Source organism: Melanostigma gelatinosum (genome assembly GCF_949748355.1).
Source record: "Melanostigma gelatinosum genome assembly, chromosome: 14".
NCBI classification, from domain to species: Eukaryota; Metazoa; Chordata; class Actinopteri; order Perciformes; family Zoarcidae; genus Melanostigma; species Melanostigma gelatinosum.
This window is the reverse complement of record NC_136647.1, coordinates 8,966,189-8,987,051: the sequence shown is the minus strand read 5'-3', so window position 1 is coordinate 8,987,051 and position 20,863 is coordinate 8,966,189. Positions and strand designations below refer to the sequence as shown.

Here is a 20,863-nt window from a genome sequence, read left to right as displayed (position 1 = left end):
TTAATGAGACAAATACTGAAGATTAGGATAACATTTAAGTTACAAATGGTTTTATTAGCGTCTCACATTTTATTTGGAAACGTACGTATATTTGACATTTTCGAGAGAAAATGTAATTGAGTATCTGTGTGTTATGTTCTGAATAGTTGTAAACTAAATGTTTCAGTAAAATCATAATGTGTGCTATTTTCAAACAACCGTGTACTGAGTAATATTCTATCTTTTAATGTCTTGTTTGTCTTTAAGCTCTTTTAAATTCAGCGTACATGCTTCAGCCGTTTTTATGTTGCTTTATCTTGAGTGATCAATGAAACCCGACGTCTTGATTAATAGGATGTCTGGTGCAAAGATACTGCTATTTCTGCAGAGCCTGTCCCGTCGGGAAACCTCTGGACCCTGAAGGAGAGGTGTCCAACTTCCGGCGATGCCTGACCACCGTCGACCTGGTGGCCCTGGCGGTCGGCAGCACACTGGGGGCCGGTGTGTACGTGTTGTCGGGAGAAGTGGCCAGAACCGTGGCTGGGCCGAGTGTCATAATCTCCTTCCTGATTGCAGCAGTGGCCTCCGTCTTTGCAGGACTTTGCTATGCTGAATTTGGAGCTTGTGTTCCCAAGACTGGCTCTGCCTACCTCTACAGCTATGTGACTGTGGGGGAGATATGGGCTTTTATCACTGGCTGGAACTTGTTGCTGTCTTATGTCATTGGTAAAGACAGTGCCACTCTCTGATTTACTGCATGTGATGGGTGTTTATTGGTCATCTTGGACAAGTATCTTGTCAATATGTCTGTCCTCTTTAACTTTCAAATGAGCCTCAAATCTAAAATAAATAGTTTTTAAGGGACGTCAAGTGTTGCCAGAGCATGGAGTGGGACCTTTGACGATCTCATTGGAAATTGCCAACTCTCTGGGCAAACAAGCTGCGATGGACTTACCTGGATTGGCTCCCTACCCAGACTTCTTTGCAGCTGGCCTCATAATGCTCTTGGCAGGCAAGTTTCAGTTTGTAACCAAGTGTAAGAGTTTAATATTGTAATTTATGTGTGGAAACTGAAGGAAATAATAGTAGATTATAACATTTTATAATATATATTTTTAATGCATATTGAGTATCGTTTTATGAACAAGGTTCCATTGTATTCATGACCAACGTTTATATTTTCTGTCTGTTTTCTTTCTAGGGATTCTTGCATTTGGTGTTAAAGAGTCTGCTCTTGTAAATAAGGTTTTTACAGCAGTTAACATCCTGGTGTTGCTGTTTGTTATCATCTCAGTCATTAAGGGGGACATCGACAACTGGTACATCGGTGAAGATTCTCTCCTGGATGGATATGAGTATGGGTTCTTGTATTTTATATATAATGAAGAAAAATAAGTGTTTCCACCCCATACTGTGCCACACCAACATGTAACGTCTCGACTCAAGTAGGACTGATGTTGTGCTTTTATGTGTTTAATAACAGTATTGTAGAGTAACAGTATTTTTCAGGCTCCTATTGTTGACCTTTCTTGGTTTGAAATATGTATCATTCATTGATTGTCGTTGCACGACCAAGCATCAACATGTCTGCTCTTTGCAGTAACTACACATCACTGAATGACACAAGCAGATATGGCAGTGGCGGAGTTTTCCCTTTTGGCTTCGAGGGAACATTAGCAGGAGCCGCCACATGCTTTTATGCATTTGTTGGATTTGACTGCATTGCCACAACAGGTAAACTAACACTGATGTAGTACACTGCAAGACTGAGAGGGGATGCAGGGGCTTAGTCCGATATAAAAGTCCAAAGGTTACAATATTGTAAAATAACCATAAACACAGGCAGAGTCCCTTAATGGCATCTATGGGTAATAATCTTCTCCAATCACGACCATGCATTCGCCCACTTAAAATGTCCATAAGCGTAGCTGGCAAATCAGCACAAGCATCTAAAATATGTGCGGACCCCAGAGTATATAACGAAGCATACACTGCTGTCAGATAGGTCCGTCCCTGTTGGGGATGCGTCCGTGTACACCGTGTCGGAGGAGGCCAATCATCCCAAGTGTAGTTGGGACCCCTAACACTGAGGTCTGTACGTATTCGGGTAGGCATGTCCTGATTGGCCGGCTGCACTAATGCAAATTTTCAGCAGGCAAATGCGGAGCCTGCAGTGAGTTGGAACAATAAGTTACTATACAGTAATAATGTGTTATTTTCTTCAGGAGAGGAGGTTCAAAACCCTCAGAAGTCGATCCCACTCGGCATCGTGGCATCCCTCCTCATCTGCTTCCTGGCTTACTTTGGTGTGTCTGCAGCCCTGACTCTTCTGATGCCGTACTATTTGCTCAGTGTTCACAGCCCGTTGCCTGTGGCCTTTACATACATCGGTTGGGGATCTGCAAAGTATTTAGTGGCTGTGGGATCCCTTTGTGCTCTGTCAACAAGGTATAAACCAGCCAAATCAAGCATTACTTGGATTTACCTTATTTTAAATTTCAATTTTAATTGGATGGTTTCATTCTCGGCTGACCTTTCAACTTGGCTAACATACATCCTGTAAATTAAGATAATTGGAATCACTATTACGGATTAAAACAAAAGCAAATAACATGAATAAACATTCCCACAGCTTAGGATCAATGTTCCCGATGCCCCGTGTCCTCTTTGCCATGGCCAGGGATGGACTTCTCTTCAGACCTCTCAGTAGAATGAGTGACAGACAAAGTCCTGTGATAGCGACCCTGGCTTCAGGGGTTGTAGCAGGTAAAACTGCCACAAGTCATAATAATTTGAGAGCTTTTCTATGTTTGTTTCTGAAAGTTTTGTTTTCAAATACCCTCCTATTTTGACCTCTGGAGTTAAAAGGTTTATGTAAACGACACTTATTCTAAACATATAAATGTATTTATTTATTTATTCATTTGAGGGGAAATATTTGGTGAGAGGACAGTGTTTTCCTTTTAAAGCTGTATCGTACAGAGCTGAGTAAATCTGCAGAGGGAACCCTTTAAACTGTTGGTGTTGGTTAATGTATGATTGTAGACCAACCTCAGGATAAAGTCATAGCTAAAATATGATTAATTGAAATGAGCATTAGAGGAAATTATTTAAGTTTGTGTGAATTGCTCTTGTCATTATTATTCGTGTCTTTTCAGCTATCATGGCGTTATTGTTTGACCTGAAGGCGCGAGTTGACATGATGTCAATTGGGACCCTTTTTGCCTACACACTCGTTGCCATATGTATCCTCATATTAAGGTATGATTCATGATAACATGTGTGGTATTATTACCGGTACTCTAATCGTAATAGTTACTATGTTTGTTTTGTGATGTTTATGAGTGGTTGAAATGGTTAATGAGCTGATAGTACACGTTGGTCATTTATAACAGCTGGCAGATACTTTCAGCTTCTACCTTAAGAATGCATTTTTTATTCCATTTAACTACATTCACTGATAATGACAAAAGATCATTCAATAAGATGACATTGATCTGTATTATAGACTGGGATTCATTTAATTTGTGTGAACCAGGAAAGACAAAGAAACAGGAATAAACTGATGCCACTGATCCCGCGTTTAAGTCACAGCTTTATCAATATATATAATTAAATTATGCTTGAGTGCATTTATTTACATTTTCTTACTTTCACAGGTACCAAGCAGACCTCAGCGAGGATTCAAGTTCCAGCAAACCAGAACCCTTTACAGTTACTGGATTCATATTTCCTCCTTCACAAGCCACGTCACGGACATCAAAGAATGTGACTCTTTTAACTGTTTTTATGAGTAAGTGATCTTAACACCATCCTTGAATATTGCACAGCATATAGATGATTTCCATTGTTAACAATCATGGGAATTGACATTGTTCTCTTCAGTCTTTTTAGCTATCATCCTAAGCCTCGTCATATCTGGGGCTGTGGACTCCCGGCAGGCCCTCGAGTGGTGGTGTTTACTTTGTGTCTCTATCATCATACTGATGCTGATCCTCATTACTTTGATCATCTGGAGACACACACAGAACACAACCAAAGCTGCTTTCATGGTATGACTCACAAAACCTAAAGTGCACATTTAATGATTTACATTAAAAATTACTCAAATCATAAACTTTGATAACCAAATGTAGGAAATTAGTCCCAATTGGAAAAAAGAAAAAAACCAACCAGTAGCATTTCATATATTAAACTGCGTACTTCCAAACAGGGAAGTTTAGTTTTTATTTTATATTATTGTCTTAATGTTTCTGCTCTTTCATATGTACAGCTTCCTTTTGTGCCAGTGCTTCCTGTTTTCAGCACCTTTGTCAATGTCTATCTTATGGTTCAACTTGGATCGGACACATGGATCCGCTATGCAGTGTGGATGGCAGTAGGTAAGTGAATCACCATTACTGTAAAATACACGTTTTCATTTGCGCAAAATGTGCACAGGCAACGAAATAACAAACATGATCATAGGAGATGTATTTTTTCTTCAAACAGGTTTAATCATCTACTTCTGTTACGGTGTTCAGCACAGTGTGCAGAAACAAAGGCTCCAAAATGTACACAAACATGTCAGTATTCACAGCATCACCACCACTATGGAGCAAAACTTTGAACCAGGAGACGACTTTCATGGCTAAACAATGTGACGTGTGAATCATCAAGAAAAGCTAAATGCTTTCAATTCATTTAAAAGAAATGGCCAGTATGCATTCATGTCCGAATGGTGTTTGTTCATGAATTCAGAAAGTTAAATATGGTAAAATATATAATAAAGCATAAAACATATTTGTATCACTTCTATAATCATGTAAAATAGTCTAACAATTTGTGTGGTATGCATGTGAAATAAACACGATATTTTAATTTTAGGGTAAGTCTTTACTTCCACTTTCTATTCAAAATAATAACCTTCTCCTCCCTCACTCATACGAAATGATGTCCTCTTTCTTTTTTCTGCTTCTTTCCTGTAAGCAATACTTGTGATAACGTTGTTGACCCATGCACATATGTTTTAATGACATGCCACATTTTCAACGGGTAATAGGACCTCATGAAAGGGGTGTTTTTTTAAGAAGTGACAGTTTCAGTGGTACGCTTAGCTTATAATTTGGAAAACGAATTTATCTGAATCACTGATTGTCCACTATTTGGATGCATTTGATTTCAAGAAGTTTATTTGATTTCATAGTTAAAAAAGTGCGACACCTGCTGGTCAAACCTGTGGTATTGCATTTGTATTAATGCATTAAATCTGAGACCATGATGAAAGTCAGAATTAGTCTGAATACAAGTGATTTGACTGCTTTCATGCTGTTATTTAGTTCAACACTGAGGCAGACTGACAATAACATCCCGTTTTCAAAACCAACGAGAGAGCGTCTCTAAAACGAATGGTCACGGTACGTTTTGCTGACGAGAGGCAGAAGTATCGCGATACTTCTGCTTTGTCGACGTCGCGTTGCGTAAAATGCTCCCGAGCGCAACGTCACTCACTTTAGCCAATCAGCGACTCGCTCTGTGGGGGAAGCGCATTGTTCAAAAACCAAACGCAGCCCGGTAAAATACATCAGCTGAGGCTCAGAGTGCTTCGGTATCGAGAAGAAGAAGTAGTAGGTTAGTTTCACGTAGCTTTGATAAAGATACTTAGTGTCTTAAGAACCTTTAACGTTAGATAACTTACTGAAATCCAGCCGCTCATCGCACTTTAAACATTCGAGGTAAGTTAAACGGTTGGATGGTTACGTTAAGTGAAGTGTTCTCTGTATTTAGTATGTTCCTAGTACGGTTAACGTTAACATACGCATACCAGTTAAAGTTACCTCCAAATCGTGCAATGTCTTGCATAATATATATAATAATATTACGTTTAATGCCATGTATCTAAATGTAACTCGTTGTTTACTTTTGTAAAATAAATATATAGTGTTAGAAACGTGCTCTCCTGTGTTTGTTTCTGTGGTGGACATCCAGCACATAGCCGTATCCATTCTGTGTATCCCGGTTAACGTTACTGTTGGTAGACTCCATGTGTTCTCTGAAGACCGCACACAGCATATGCAGGCCTTTTTGTTGTGTTTACTGCCACTGTTAATTAAAAAAACAAATGTGTTTTGGTGTTCATAAGAAGGGTTAAACAGCAGAGAAGACCAGTGCAGCCAAAATATTTATTTTTTTAATTGATACCAATGATGTCATTCTTCTGCTGCTTCAATACTAAACTTGTCAAGACAGGTTGATCTCCTGGGAATCCATTTTCTTGTTTGACTAGGCTTGCTTCTTGGCTGTTTGGCTTTGAAGCAAAAAAGTGGGTTCATCCAGTTTCTGTGTGTTTACTCAGCTTGTCTCATGACGCACCCTCATTTTAATTAATAAGGTGGGTGGGGCACGCTCACATTTGTGTGTTTGTGAGAGTAATTGAGACAGGTCTGATTGAGCATTATAATCTATTAATTAATTAATTTCTTTATATTGCATACTGACAAGGACATTACATGCATTGCCTGGCTCACGGTCAGGGTTTGAAATGAGTTGTAATTACACTTCATACTCACAATGCGTCCTCTTGTAACAGGTGAGCATGGCGCTGTCGTTGTCCTCCCCGTGTGGATGTCCCTTTGATGAGGATGAGGAAATGGCTGTGTTTGAGTCTACGGCAGCAGAGCAAGGGGGCCTGTCTAGACCGGGTCTACCTGAGATCTCTGTCATTTCCCCCGGCCTGGACACCTGGCCTCCCATTGCAGAACCAGTGAGTATCCCTAAGGTGTAACAAAAACCTTTACAATGCATTTTATTAAATGTTTAGAAACCTATTTTTTTTTAATTGACTTGCTGTCGTCTTCTTAAGGTTTTAAAATATTCAATATGTGCAACAAAACATATAGATATCTTTAATTTGTGTCTCTAGAAACTAGCAGTGAAAGCTGCAGCGGTGAGACAAGGTAGTTGTGACGAAGGGGACAAAGAGAGGGTGAAGGTTTTTCTGCGCATCCGGCCGCTTACTGAGACTGAGAGTCGGAGGGGAGAAGAACAGGTAAGACTATGATTCTGTGAGCTGATTATGTGCATTTATTGTCTTTAGTACACGTGTACTTTGTGCTCACGGTTCACTCTTCTTTTAGGGTTGTGTGGCTGTCCAAGATGAAGAGACACTCCTGCTCAAAGCTCCAAAAGAATCTCAGAACATGAGGACTGCAGAGAGGGGCATCACCCATAGCATGCACAAGTTTAGTTTCTCAAAGGTAGGCTCGTGCTTGTGCGTTTTGTTAAATGCTAATGTGTTGGTAGTTATGGACACTGCAACTAATGCCTGTAATAAACAACAACAAGGAGTATCCTGAAGTAAAGCACATTTCAATAACATTTTGCTTTTGTTAATATTTTCTATTTGAAGAAGAAAAGATGCCACATACTGATGTTTTCTCATCTTTCATAGATTTTTGGGCCAGAGACCACACAGCAGCAGTTTTATGAGTCTACAATGAAGAAGATGGTGAAAGATGTGCTTCACGGAGAAAACAGGCTCCTCTACACTTTTGGTGTCACCAATTCTGGAAAGACTTACACTGTGCAGGGTAAAACAAACAATAATCTTCATCAGCATAAAGCTCTGGTTTGGTTGTGATGTTGTGTTTGCAGCTGTGTGGAATGATTGGAGATGCAAGCATTCTCAATGCGCATGTGGCCAGTTAAATGCCTAGAATCTCAAGTCTCAAACCTTGACCTGCAGGCAGCGGTCGAGAGGCGGGCCTCTTGCCCCGGGCTTTGGCATCTCTGTTCAGGAAACTGCAGGGTCGCCTCTATGGTGCCTTGGACCTGAAGCCTGTCATGTATCAGGATGTGAGACAGCTCGACTCCGGTGAGGTCAGGGTGGAGGAAATCCGCAGAAACTCTCTGCTCAGAGAGGTAAACAGAAGAGCAAATTCTAAAGGTTGTATGAAGTTGATAATGTCATCTTCTTGCTACATTGTGTCTTATCGATGCCAAGTATACAGCATGTTAAAAATTGTCATTTTCAATATCTTACTCATCCTGAAATCCTAGAATTCAGTCCAGTTCAATGTCAACCAACCTGTTTCAAGAGCTAGAATCACATGACTCACACTATGTGCTCCAGATATAAAAAGCTTTCTATCTCCAAATATATCCACGTACCTCTCTGGAAAGCAAATGACATGAACAACCAAGGAAGTAGTGTCAAAATAGTTATGTCATAGTAAAGGAAAAGAACTCCCATTTTACAACTTTCAGCAACCGTTGCACATCAGACACAGGAAGAGATTTGATCTTTTAATACAAAGTCTTAAGTATAAACTTTTTTTTTTTTTTTTTTTGATTATTAGAATGTCTTCTTGCACAAAGATATGAGCTGACGTCCTTTTTTGTTCGTTACAGGATGGGAGTCTGACTTCTCGTCGAGGTGGTAACACTACAGTCTGGGACAGCGGCATTGGAGGACTCTCCTCTACAAGTAACATTGCCACCCAGCTTGAAGGTGAGGAGGACATCAGTATGTCCCAAATGAAGACACATTTGAGACATTTTAAAGTCTGTCACACATTTTTCAAATATGCTCTTGAGCAAATGCAAGTACTTTTACTGGGAGTGGAGGTATGTTTAACAGCGTAACACCAATACCAGTTGCAGTTATGAGGGGGGGGATAGTGTAGGAAATCTTTGTATGGTATTGTTGAACAACTACAGATGACGGCATGGTACGAGACGACGCAAAAGTGTCAACAAGATTGCTGTATTACTCGTGCCTAACTGGATTTCATTTGTAGTGCGCCATTGACGTAAAAATGTTCTCCGTTGACATCTCTCATTCAAATCATTACTGCCATTTGTAAAAGCCTTTTCTTTTAACAAAGACCATCACACATTGATGTTGCAGACAGCGACAGTGTTTGTCTGGAGCCCGACAGCCTTTCACACAGTGGAGCAGATGATCTGGCGGACGGGGTGCAGTTTTCTATCTGGGTGGCCTTCTACGAGATCTACAATGAGTTCCTGTACGACCTACTGGATGCTGCGCCGTCCCTGCAGCCCAGAAAGAGGGCCACGCTGCGGCTTAGTGACGACAGACATGGCAACCCTTATGTGAAAGGTAACGCTCACTCCTTCACATGGAATACTGTTTCTAAAATGTGAAACTGTTTAATTAATATGATATATACAGTTTGAAGCTCAATGCAGCTTCTCTCCTCTGATGGATGTTACATTTTTACATAAAAACTGTGGACTTCTTCTTTGGGTGCAACTGAAACACCACCATATAAAAAAACGCTGCCATAGATGATAAAATACTTAAATGGCATGTTTGATTTTTTTTGATGTAGTCATTTATACTAAATCTGTACAGTAGGACATAAAACAGGTTTTGTTTTTGCTGCCGTTTCTAGTTTACATTTTTCTGCTTTTTCCACTTGTTATCTCAGACCTGGCCTGGATCCAGGTCCGCAGTGCCGAGGAAGCTTGGCGGATTCTGAGGGCTGGACGTCGTAACCAGAGCTTTGCCACCACTCACCTCAACCAAAACTCCAGCCGTAGGTAGGAGCATGTTCAACTTTTGCCATATTTTTGACAAATGTGTCTGGCTCATTGCAGTTCTAATAATAAACGTGTCACCTACTCAGCCACAGCATTTTCTCCATCCGTGTCCTGCACGTCCGCCCAGAGACGGACTCGGCCCAGGCCACGCACATCAGCGAGTAAGTTCACCTTTAGTTACAGACTTCAAATTTGTGATTTGGTTGATTTTTGGTATTTTTGTTTGAGGCTTGGAGTGGCTTGTGAGTTTGCAAAAGCAATAAAACGGTGCTGCGTCTTGCGCTCTCTCCTCTTTAGACTGACGGTGTGTGATCTGGCTGGGTCTGAACGCTGCAAAGAGCAGCGTAACGGTGAGCGGATGAAGGAGGCCAACAACATCAACACGTCCCTTTTGACACTGGGACGCTGCATTGCTGCTCTGAGGCACAACCAGAACAACAAGTACGTGTTTAACCATAACTTGGAAAGAAGGTACACCACCGGTGAATGCTCTTTTTGATGTGTTACTAGTGGTGTAGTAAATTATGAAAATGTACATAACTCCTCGAGTAAAGTGACAACTCTGACATCCCCAGGTCGCGACCCCCTCAAGTGGTGCCCTTCAGGGACAGTAAGATGACCCGGGTGCTGCAGGGTTTCTTCTGTGGCAGAGGAACTTCCAGCATGGTGGTCAACATCAACCCATGTTCCTCCATCTATGACGAGACACTCCAAGCCCTCAAATTCTCCGCTATTGCTACTCAAGTAAAAAAAAAAAACACACATCTTGTATTGTACAACGTCTGTGACTGATTAAGACCAAATAAAAGAAAATGAAAATGAGAAATAAAAGATCCCTCTTATCATTTCAGCTGGTCCACGGCCCGTCCACAAAGACCCGAGTGGCCTACATCCTGTCCCTTCTGCGTGAGCCGGCAGCAAATGGTAACGAAAGCACAGTGATGGAAGACGAAGGGGATGAGAGTGATGTTGAAGACGGAGATATCACCATGTTGAATACTGAGGTAAGCGCCCCTGACATCATATGTGATAGTTACATATTTATTACACAACTACTTCCATACCCAATTTTCTTTACTTTACCAGACTTTCTATCACTAAATCTATTAAGCAATCACAAAAAGTTGCCACCAAGGCTTTCAACAGTTGTTTTGTCTACATTATGTCTTAAAGATCAACTAAAACAGTTGTCTTTTAAAAAAGAAAAAAAAATTTAACCCACATTATTGAAAACAGCCACTTGTCCAATGTTCCTAATCGCTGACTGTGCTTTATTTAGTCTTTGCTGCAGGCCATCGATGTCCTGAAGAGAGAAGTGCAGCGCCAGCGGGAAGAGAAAGATGTTCTTGAGGCAAATGTGAGAGAGCAGGTGGTCTCTGAGATGATGGAGGTCATTTCTGGGATGCAAGACGGCTTCAGGTGCGTGTCTGCTTTCTTCAGATCAACTGTTTTTAACATAGAACACAGTGCATGTAAAAGATAATGACATAAAGAGTGTGTGTTATCGGGAACTAGCTCTAATGATATTACTCATTATAAATAATGCATTGGGTTAGTCACTCAAGTCATTCTCTTGTGCTTTATTTGCATCCATCATTTCAATTCCTTGTATTTATTCATCAAAGACATTGCCCACAACAGGAAGCTGAAATGCTGCTCTTTGAAATTCATGCAGATAACAAGTTGTGTTGTCTTCTTGCCCCGCAGTGAGACCTTGGAGGCAGAGAGGTCTCTAATCGAAGCGAGGTACGAAGACAAGTTAGCCAACGTCCAAAAACATTTGAGGAAATTCTACAGCCAGGAGCTGGAGGTGAGCGCTCAATCTTCAGCCTTAAGTTGCCTTTATTTCAGGCATTCCAAATGCAACGTGTATCTGCAATGTAGTTATTTTAATAATTCTGTTGTCGTGTCCGTGCTGAGATATTTTTTTCTTTTCACGCTTTCTTTTAGGAGCGTGATCAGGAGATTGAAGCTTTGTCTGCGGCCCTTGATAAAACCAAGGCAGCTGAACCGGTCCACGTGTCGGCGCCACATGGAGACTCCGAGGGGCCTCGGCGCTCTCAGCGCCTCACTGATCAGGCAGAATATGGCAGACTGCACGTTGAGCTGGAGCAGTGTCGCGCTGAGCTGCTCGCCAGGACACAAGGTGACTGAAACACTGCCCTGTTGGTGTTTGGACGTTGTTGGTGGTTTTGACCGTCTTGTTCTGCTTGCCTGTGCAGAGCTGGCAAAGCTGAAGATGCAGCTGGAAGTCCCAGGTTCATCCTGCACTGTCACCAATGCTGCTGACCGCAAGCTGGAGGACGGTCAACGGGTCAGTTACCGCTGTGCCGTATGCAATGCACCATTGATTTAGCCGCATGTGAGTCTCTTTATCCTCAGGAAAAACTAAAATCCTGAGTCTTTTTTTCCCAACAGAACCTGCGTCAGTTGCGTCTGGATTTGCAGAGGCTCGGGGCCGACCTGCAGTCCGGTGAACGAGCCTGCTGTCGCAACACGGGAGGGGAACGGCTGCGACAGGCTCTAACGGCTGCGGACGAGACACTGGCCAAACAGGTAGAACCACAGATATGTATAGTACAATGTTGTGTCATTTGTGTTTTTCTATAAACTGAGCTTATTCTGTTAAATCGTGTGTACGGGTGCTCGACTGTGTATTCTGAGAAGAGAAAGAAGTCCAAAACCATAAAGTCTGCAAAACATAAATGTCATGGTAGACTATAGAAAGCTCACTTTAATAATGCAGCTCTGGGGTCAATCATTATTTTGTTAGTGTTCAGTTACTGCAGACTTTAATCAAATACAGGTTTCATTTATTATTTTTATTTGGCTTAGACAAATGTCAAGCTGAAAATTCTCAATTTAAAACACTTTGTTTTTCTCTCCCTCTACTCTCTTCTCTAACAATCTTAATGCACAGCCAGCTTTTAAACTAAATCTAGGTTTCTAACCTCTGCACCAGGTGATTACTGTGCAAAAGCATGTTCAAGGGCTCACTTTACTATCTCTCTCTCTTAACCGCCCAACCTCATCCTTCACTTCCCCCTCTGTGGTCTTGTCTAACCCTATTTACTGACTTCTTCTTAGGACCAAATCCTATTGGACCTCCAGAATGGCCTAATGCTTGTAAAGGCTGACTTGAGGCGGAAAGCAGAGACCATGGCCCCGCCCCAGGCCGTCCTGCCCTCCTCGGGCTGTGCTGCCTCCATCACGCCAGGTTCCTGCAAGAAGAGGGGCTATGGGGTCGCTGCACCAAGTGACACTGAGAACCGGCCGCCGCAAAAAAGGCCCCTTTTCCAGTCTTTGTTCCCGACATGTACCCCAGCGCGTAAATACAATACTCGTGCTGCCGAAGAAGCAAACGTTACACCGTACGCACGGATCTTGCGGTCTCGCCAGCAGTCTCCACCTCGCAGCCCTGCCCCCACCCCTCGTAGTCTCAGGGGGAAGTACTGAGCTCTTTGAAGCATCAGCTGGAGTGTGTCCTCTTTGATATTATGCAAAAAAAAGTTGTATTTTTTTCACAGTATATTTTATATATTCACATTTTGAACTGCAGTTAACTCACTTGTCATGCCAACTACAGTTATGTTCATGCCAGTAAAACGGTTTAAACATGCTTTAAATAAGGTTTCAGTACACTACAAAGTAAGGACATTGGGTGCTCTTGATCCTAGTGGCTAATGGATGTAGACGATGTTAAGAACAGTGCATGTACGTAATCGGCCTATGTTATGTTTCTACAATAAAGTCTATGGTGATGTTAGCACTAAAGCAAAACTCATTTTATTTACAATACTGCAGGATATTAAACATGTTTTATGTTCCATGACACAACCATAAGTCAGTTTAGTTTGCTGTAGAAATGTTACAGAATAGTAAGCCATGAAGAAATTTAATTAAGAAATAAGTAATACTGTAGACTGTCATGGTATAGGATGTTGAAAAGTCATAGTATGTCGTGACACTCATGCCATACTTTACGGTACCATTTTTATGACTTTTTAATGAAACACTTCTGTGGCACTTTCAGACAATTGTCATACGTTATGGCCCGATGCTGACTTGAGGCGGAAAGCAGAGACCCAGGCTGTCCTGCCCCCATCACACCAGGTTTCTGCACCAAGTGACTGAGAACCGGCCGCTGCCGTTGTGCCAGTAGAATTGTTCAAACATGCTTTAAATAGGGTTGCAATACACAACTTGGGGGATTGAAGTGCTCTTGATCAGTAAAGCTGAAGCTAGCTTTACTGATCTTCCTGCAGCAGTGGCTCATAGATATGTTAATAGTGCATGTGTGAAATTAACTGTTTAACAACAAAATCATCCATATAACCATTGTTTTGTGTAGTCTAAGCAGTATAGCAGAAATATTTCCATTTTCAGGAGATAAATAACAGAACAGACTGTCCTAACAGGTATGCTTTATTTAAACTATTTACAGGTACAGCAGTGATAACACATGACAAGTCAAAATATGATGCCGTCTTTTTTACTGTGTGTGTACACACACACAGTAAAAAAGATGTCCCTTTGTTTTGTGCTTTTTTTTTTACATTGAGTTAGCTTTAGATTATACAAAAGCGACATGCGTCTTAAAAAAAAGACTCAAAAAACCTTACTAGGTTCTGGGAGTTGTGTACCTCAGGCTCACCGTCCCAAGCGTTCATTGAAAGAGCTTTGATTGGTTTTAAATTTGCAGCATAGAACTCGTCTTATCCGGGACAAAAAATGATCAGGATTAAAAATGTTACAAACAAACATTATTTTAATGTCATTAACAAATCTATGCATCAACAAGTAAATCCTTCCAACACTACCCACCAAATAGTTGGGATACAGAAATTGCCCATTTTAAAGCCAGTGAATAGGAGGGCGGCGTGTCAGGGCGTGAAGGAGATGAGGTTCAGCGGTGACACCCTCCTGACGGGAGTGTTGTTGTTTGAGAGCGGAGCGAACAGATCTGCCGACGGCGTCTCGGTCTGATCTCTGACCTGTGAAATCTGTCTCAACAGAGCCTTTCCCTCCTCGCGGGCCTGAGAGCAGAGTGACCACAGACACCAGTTTAGTGTGTTACTTCAACTTGCACTCTACTACAGGAACGAGAACGCAGGGCTCCCCATTGTGCAGGCACACTTACATCATTGTAGTCGCAACAGCGCTGGGCACAGAGGGACGCCTCATCATAGAGCTTGTTCTTGAAATAGTACTGACCCAGGTACCGCAGGGCTGTGCTCACCTCCGCATGCTCCAGTTGTTCCTGTGACAACAAGGATACAATACAAGCATGTGGTGGGATTATTAAACATCTCATTTATTTATTGTTATACGTCATTAATTGTGACTAAGAGGATAAGATTACAGCCCCCCACATCAAAACTACACAAGTGTGTGTGGACAGGAGCGTCATAAATCTGCATTATGTATTCTGATATGCTTACCCCACAATAGAAAATGTCTTGTATGTAAAGCATGTAACACTGGGCAGCATCATCCGACTCAGTCAGCTGTTCGTGGAGCCTGCCGAAGGAATAAGCAGATTCACATTTAGCTCCTATTTCTGGGTGATAGAATAAACATGTTGAGATACGACCACGGGGGAAAAACGGCTGATCGGATCTTTAACTTGTGCTTTAATGTTTAAGAATATGCGACGTAAACTACTCAGTTTTTAAGACCATATTCTCTTCACTTGTATTTCGTCAGGATACCGTAAAAGACACTTACTTTGCCAACTTCAGTAGAGCCATTTTCTCTACATCTCCAACGGAGTATGCTCTCCAGTAACACTAGACAAAAATACTATGTGTCAAAAACAAGCCAGAAAGCTGAGTGAAGTCATTACACAAACCAGGGATCACTGACGGGTGTAACATGCGTACCTTCTTGGCTTCCACTTGCTGCGACAGTTTTTCGTAGCTTTCCCCCAGCGCGACCAACATACGCGAGTCATTGGGTCTGAACAAATACATCAAAGTATGACGACATTAATATTGAGCATTTGGTCTATGAGCATGCTTTTTAAAAAACTTCTTTCAAATATTTTAATTCTGAGTAACACGTGCATAAAACATAATTGTTGTTGTCAAACTCCATACCTGAGCTGGTGAGCCTTTCGATAATAGTACAAACAGTAAAAGGGCATCTTGAGGATCTCATATGTCTGACCGAGGCCATACCAGGCACGGTAGTCCCGCTTGTTCACTTCAATGGCATGCCTGAGAGGAAGAACATACATGGACACAACGACAATACAGTTGTCATGAATCCTTCACACTGCTGTGAAAGGTCTGGCAATTTACACATTAAAAAAGGGACCTACAAAAACGTAAGCTTTTTATCAACTGAGAACACCACCGTGGACCAGGTCTGCACCTCTCCAACACCACCATAGTTTGACTAATAATGAAACAGGCTGAGTGGTGTTCCCGCAACAACCTGGACCTCAACTTCTCAAACACTACGAGACTGAGATGATACTAGTCGTCGCCACGGCGTCTCAGGTTTACTCCTAATGTTACGCACTGCTTAAGAACTGCCAAACGTTCATTGTTCTGAACACATTAAAAATAAAGATCTATTCTACTACATCTTCAGTCTGACCTGTAGGCCTGGATGGCAGCTGACGTGTTCTTCATTTCCATGTATTCGTGGCCCATGAGGGTCCAGGCGCCGAGGCACCGAGGGTTCAGTTTGAGGGCCCGCTGGAAGTACAGAGCCGCCTTCTCATGCTGAGAGCGTAAACTATAATAGTTACCTGCGGAGGAGACATAACGTATTACAGAAATTGCTGTAATTTGGAATAATGACTTTAAAATCATGTCTGACAGGCGGACGAATCTCAAACATAAAGTAAAAAGAGCAAATCAATGCAGCTGTGAAGCTGTAACCAGACAGAATTACAGCCGATATATGACAAGTTACAATATATTATGAGCATTCATCAACCAATTCTCCCATCACTGGAAAAATGAAACCATTAGTGTTGATCAGATTGTCTCTTGCTTACCAATAACACAACACGTCTCCACTCTGTACTTGTCGATCTCCACCAGGTTGTGGGCCAAGTAACTCAACTCTGGCTTCATGCTCTGTGGAAGGAACAGAAAAACAAATAAAAACGCGTAGATCCTACGCTGAAAACGTGGCTTACAGGGGTCAAATAAAAAACACCCAAGATAATATAGAGCGGTGAACTCACTTTCACATAGAGGAGGTTGGAGAATGTGTCCATGTTGTCAATGCGATACGGATCCTGCTCCCTCAAGTCGTTGAAGAGAGACAAGGCCTGGTCAATATCTGAAATGAACAGAGCCCGTCAGACTCATCGCAATCTTCTGAGAGGTGACCGTCTTGATGAAAAGGTGGGAAACAAACCTCGGATGTTGTGGTAGGCGACAGCAATCTGTGAGATGATGTAGGTGCTCTTAGAGAAGCCGGCCTCAATGAGGTTCTGGTATTTCTGCAGCGCTTCTTTGATCATCTGCAGCTCGGTGTACATGTGGGCCATGAAGAAGTCCTTAATCCAGCAGTCTGGGAGAGACAGTGACTTCAGCTGGGGGACAAAAAACAAGAGATCGAGGTAGATTTAATAATTTCCGTCCATATAATTGCCTTTTTTAAGTGTCTTTGTAAAGTATAGTTTAATGGTCAGGAGGGTGTTGTGAGGATTGCTGTGGACCTGGGCACATATAATTCATGTTATCTACAATTTGTGTACATGTAAACACAAAGGTAGTTACCATTTCAATGTTGGTGACGAGGTTACTCAGCTCCAGCCATGCTCCCCAGTGGAGGGGAAGTGAGTGAATTGCCTCAACAAACACCTCCACCGCCTCCTTCAGCAGATCAAGCTTCCGTAGAACCACCCCATACCTGTATACCCACAAACACACACACGTATGCAGTCCATTGTATTCCTCTGCATGATCTGAGGAAAGCATGTACGCACGGGAGGAAAGGTTCTTACAGGTACAAGGTGAACCCGTCCAACTCTCCCACATTGTGCTTCTTACTGAGCTCAACCCTCAGTTCTCGCAGGGCCTCATTGCGCACCTGACCCTTCTCCAGAGGACCTAGTACCACAGAGAAACACAAAAAAAGGTTTTGTGTTAAGGGTAATAAAAGTACTCATAGTTCTGTTTTAAATTTACAAACAGACGAGTCCTCACCCAGGCTGTCCACAGTCTCATCGTCCTTCTTCTTCTCACCTGACTTAAGACGTAGAAGGAAACACTTTCAAAATGGTTCTCAAGCATCACAATCATAGTGAAAGCAGTCTCGTCATGAAGTTAAATCAAGACTCGGAGGATGTGGGCATGCCAGGAATGTACAGACTCTTACCAGATAGCGAGAATACATATAAAGGAAATAAGCCTTCCGACTGCAGCAGCCTTTCAGAAAGTAAGCAGAGCGGTCGTACTCTTTCAGGTCAAAGTAGGATTTGGCCAGTGTAAGTGCATCCAGGTCTTGTGCGTCTTCCTGTATTTGTGAAAGAAAATGAAAAAGAGAAAAGTCAAATTCATTCAGGAAATAAAAGGATTAATCTCATTTAAAAACAAAAGCACTTTCACACATATGGTGGTAACTGCAGGGGCGACTTCTGAACACATGACTAACAGGTTTGTCACCAGGGGGCAGTAGAACTTCTCCCTAGCAGACAGATGGACAGAAGCGATTAACATTAAATATCAAACCAAACATAAGAATGAAGCGCTGCAGCTACACTGCACATCTCATTTACTTCCTCCTTGTGTATTACAGTTGACTTTAACTTTTCAACGCTCAAAAGTGTGTGTTTGCTCGTTTGTCTTTATTTTTCTTGTTGTATACAAATCCCCTGAAAAGATCAAAACCGGATTTAGCTTATTCCTCTGCACCACAGACCGTCACTGTTGTCCAAAAAAAACACCAATAGTCGGTCACACCATTCTACATGTTCCTTTATTACGATGAACAGGTGCACTGTAGTTTATTTTGATGATATCCCACATTGTGAATGAAAATAGTTGAAGTCTCCAATCAATTCACTATTTACTGCTGTTTGAGTGACATCTGCAAACAACTACAGCTAACAGCTGTTTTAGGGAATACATTAGGCTCGCCTTTAGAAAAATTAAACTACATATTTAGGGTTCAAGAACAAAGGAAACATGAAACTTGGCTAAATAACTGGAAATGATGTGCAAGTGCTTTCCAAGAAATATGGGGCTCAGACTGCTGCTCTAATTTATACCCATAAAAGCAATTTTGGAAAGGCCACCCCCCTCACACCACAAGTTGAATACACTTGAAACATAAGACGCAGCACCATATCAATTCAACTGACTAGATCTTCTGTAATTTTGACATCTTCCTTAAACCAAACGTCTGATTGCTACCAAATGTTCTGTGGATAAATATTGGATCACACTTATCAAAAGCTTGTTGATATATTATTCAACATCCGTTGGGCCTATCATCACAAAACTTGCAGGTATCTGAAACATATCCTAAAATGTTCATATAAATTGACCACTAGGCAGCACTACATAATGGCAAAAGTTAACACGGCACAACACAAAACAGACGATAAAGCAGGATAGGTTTGTCCAATGAATACAAATCTAGCGGGATGTTTCATGATGTTGTGGAAACATATTGTATATATATAAAATGTATTTTGAAACCGCTTAAAAGGGGGCGCCACTCCCTCAAAACATGTGCATGGGGCAAATTTGGACATAAATCAATGACAGTTTGTCCAAACAGCACCACTGCTTAATATTTGTAAATGCCAAGACATGACTTGTGGGACTTTGAGGTTGCAATGACTGAAAGGCTGCATACACTGTCATGATGAAACCAGTGTGTGATTGCCGTCAGTCCTTTCTGCTGAAGTGACTTTGCTCATCTTAGTGAAGCCTGAAACCCACTCGCTGCTCCCTAAACACTTAAATTGGTAAGAACGAATGGGGTTGGCGGGCTTTAGGTTGAATTTTTAGGAAATGTGTATAATATAGTGCACAAAGAAAATCTAGTATATTTCCATTAGATGGAATGATTATGTAGTCGCTCAGCATGGATACTTTGGTTTGAATAAAGAGCTGGAACAAGTGGACAAATAATAGATTGTACACGTGTGATACTGATAAGACAGCATGACGTATAATGATGTTTAACCCTAAAGCTGCTTTAAGGGGAAACTGGACGCTAGGTAGTTAAAATGATAAAATGAAAACTAACTAAACCCACAACATCCTCGGCCCTGGCGGTGCACAAACCTCAGTAAAAGGAGGTGACGGGGGTAATTCATCCTTGGGAAGACGGTCCAAGGCAAAAGCCAATTCTGAAGCCCTAAAATGTAAACACAGACAATAAGCAATAACATTAACGTTACACATCATGCAGCTAACGTTAACGTTGGAGTTGACACTTGGAAAACAGCGCTATTCATTGTTTCAACGCAAGTAATCATTAACGACGCTCTCAACTAGAATGTGGCATTAATAGTGTTGTATAATTAGCTAATAATTAGTATTAATCCGCTTCAGCTAACTTGTTATAATGAGACTTGTAAACAGCACTGCTAACATAACGTTAGCTAACATTAGCGTTAGCGCAAAGTTAATAAGTTAACGGAGCAGAATAACAGGCAGTTCATCACAAGTTAGCAACAGTCCGTCTCACCACTTGCCGCTGTGTAAAAGTCCTCTTTCTTTACAGAGCGATATCACCGATATTAGCTGTTTCTTGATTTGTACCAGGTCCCCAAACTCACTACAGAGAGCCGCCATTTTCATATTTTACCAAGCAAGTCTGCTATTGGTGGAAGTTGCACGAGGAAGTCCCGCCCACTAGGAATGACATCACTTCTGCTCTCCCAATGCTTCCAAAATAAAAGCACCACTGTCAGTAATTTGACATGCGAAAAAAACATAATTTGTAATTCTGACCATACCTTTTAAACCGTTTTATTCATCTTAAAACAACAAAAAAAAATTACATATTTTTTTGCTTACCTGTAAATACTGCACTGCATTTGTAAACCTGATAATACTAAACGTCAGCTGTCTATTTTTCATAATAGGCCTATTTCATAGGCCTAACCATTACACATTAGCAAGCAAAGGCTAGAATGAAGTACAAAATCAAGGCAGCATAGTTATTCAGATTTTTATGGAAACAACAACACCTAAAAACAACAAAAATAACTGACTAGAATATAATATGTATTATGTTGTGCATATTCAAGTCCTTAAGGCATGCACCAGTTTACATCTCTTCAGCCGCTTCATAAATAACATTTTATAACATGAAATGAATGTGAAGTTCTCAAACCTCATCTTACTAACATGTGCAT

General features: G+C 41.5%; 3 protein-coding genes across 4 annotated transcripts; 2 read left to right on the top strand and 1 right to left on the bottom strand.

Moving 5' to 3' along the window:
• Positions 1–334: 334 nt before the first annotated feature.
• Positions 335–4,613, top strand: LOC306787986 (cationic amino acid transporter 2; the record flags this gene model as incomplete). The annotated part of the gene is given in 13 exon segments (XM_079283315.1): positions 335–382; positions 384–705; positions 841–895; positions 897–991; positions 1,181–1,334; positions 1,580–1,713; positions 2,205–2,427; positions 2,612–2,745; positions 3,138–3,240; positions 3,639–3,772; positions 3,865–4,031; positions 4,253–4,361; positions 4,471–4,613. Coding segments are annotated over 13 exon segments (1,821 nt in total).
• A 927-nt stretch (positions 4,614–5,540) lies between these two features.
• On the top strand, positions 5,541–13,288 carry kif20a (kinesin family member 20A). Of its 2 annotated transcripts, XM_079283694.1 has the most exons (20): positions 5,541–5,693; positions 6,548–6,721; positions 6,881–7,006; positions 7,095–7,214; positions 7,409–7,547; positions 7,703–7,878; positions 8,368–8,467; positions 8,867–9,079; positions 9,411–9,522; positions 9,609–9,683; positions 9,820–9,963; positions 10,098–10,266; positions 10,374–10,526; positions 10,802–10,941; positions 11,230–11,332; positions 11,473–11,668; positions 11,745–11,836; positions 11,941–12,078; positions 12,443–12,484; positions 12,610–12,738. In XM_079283694.1, exons 2-19 carry the CDS (start codon positions 6,554–6,556, stop codon positions 12,470–12,472), a joined length of 2,394 nt encoding a protein of 797 aa, XP_079139820.1. In that variant the 5' UTR covers positions 5,541–5,693; positions 6,548–6,553; the 3' UTR covers positions 12,473–12,484; positions 12,610–12,738. The 2 variants fall into 2 exon arrangements, with proteins under 2 accessions (XP_079139820.1, XP_079139819.1); XM_079283693.1 differs by lacking the exon at positions 12,443–12,484 and having other exon boundaries at positions 12,610–13,288.
• Positions 13,289–13,969: 681 nt separating this feature from the next.
• cdc23 (CDC23 (cell division cycle 23, yeast, homolog)) lies at positions 13,970–20,303 on the bottom strand (the record flags this gene model as incomplete). Its single annotated transcript, XM_079282986.1, has 16 exons — positions 13,970–14,558; positions 14,663–14,782; positions 14,964–15,042; positions 15,250–15,311; positions 15,405–15,480; positions 15,621–15,740; positions 16,126–16,279; positions 16,532–16,613; positions 16,724–16,821; positions 16,900–17,077; positions 17,265–17,397; positions 17,492–17,597; positions 17,694–17,736; positions 17,866–18,003; positions 19,785–19,857; positions 20,191–20,303. The coding sequence occupies 16 exons, from the start codon at positions 20,301–20,303 to the stop codon at positions 14,406–14,408; spliced, it is 1,728 nt and encodes a 575-aa protein (XP_079139112.1). The 3' UTR covers positions 13,970–14,405.
• Positions 20,304–20,863: the final 560 nt, after the last annotated feature.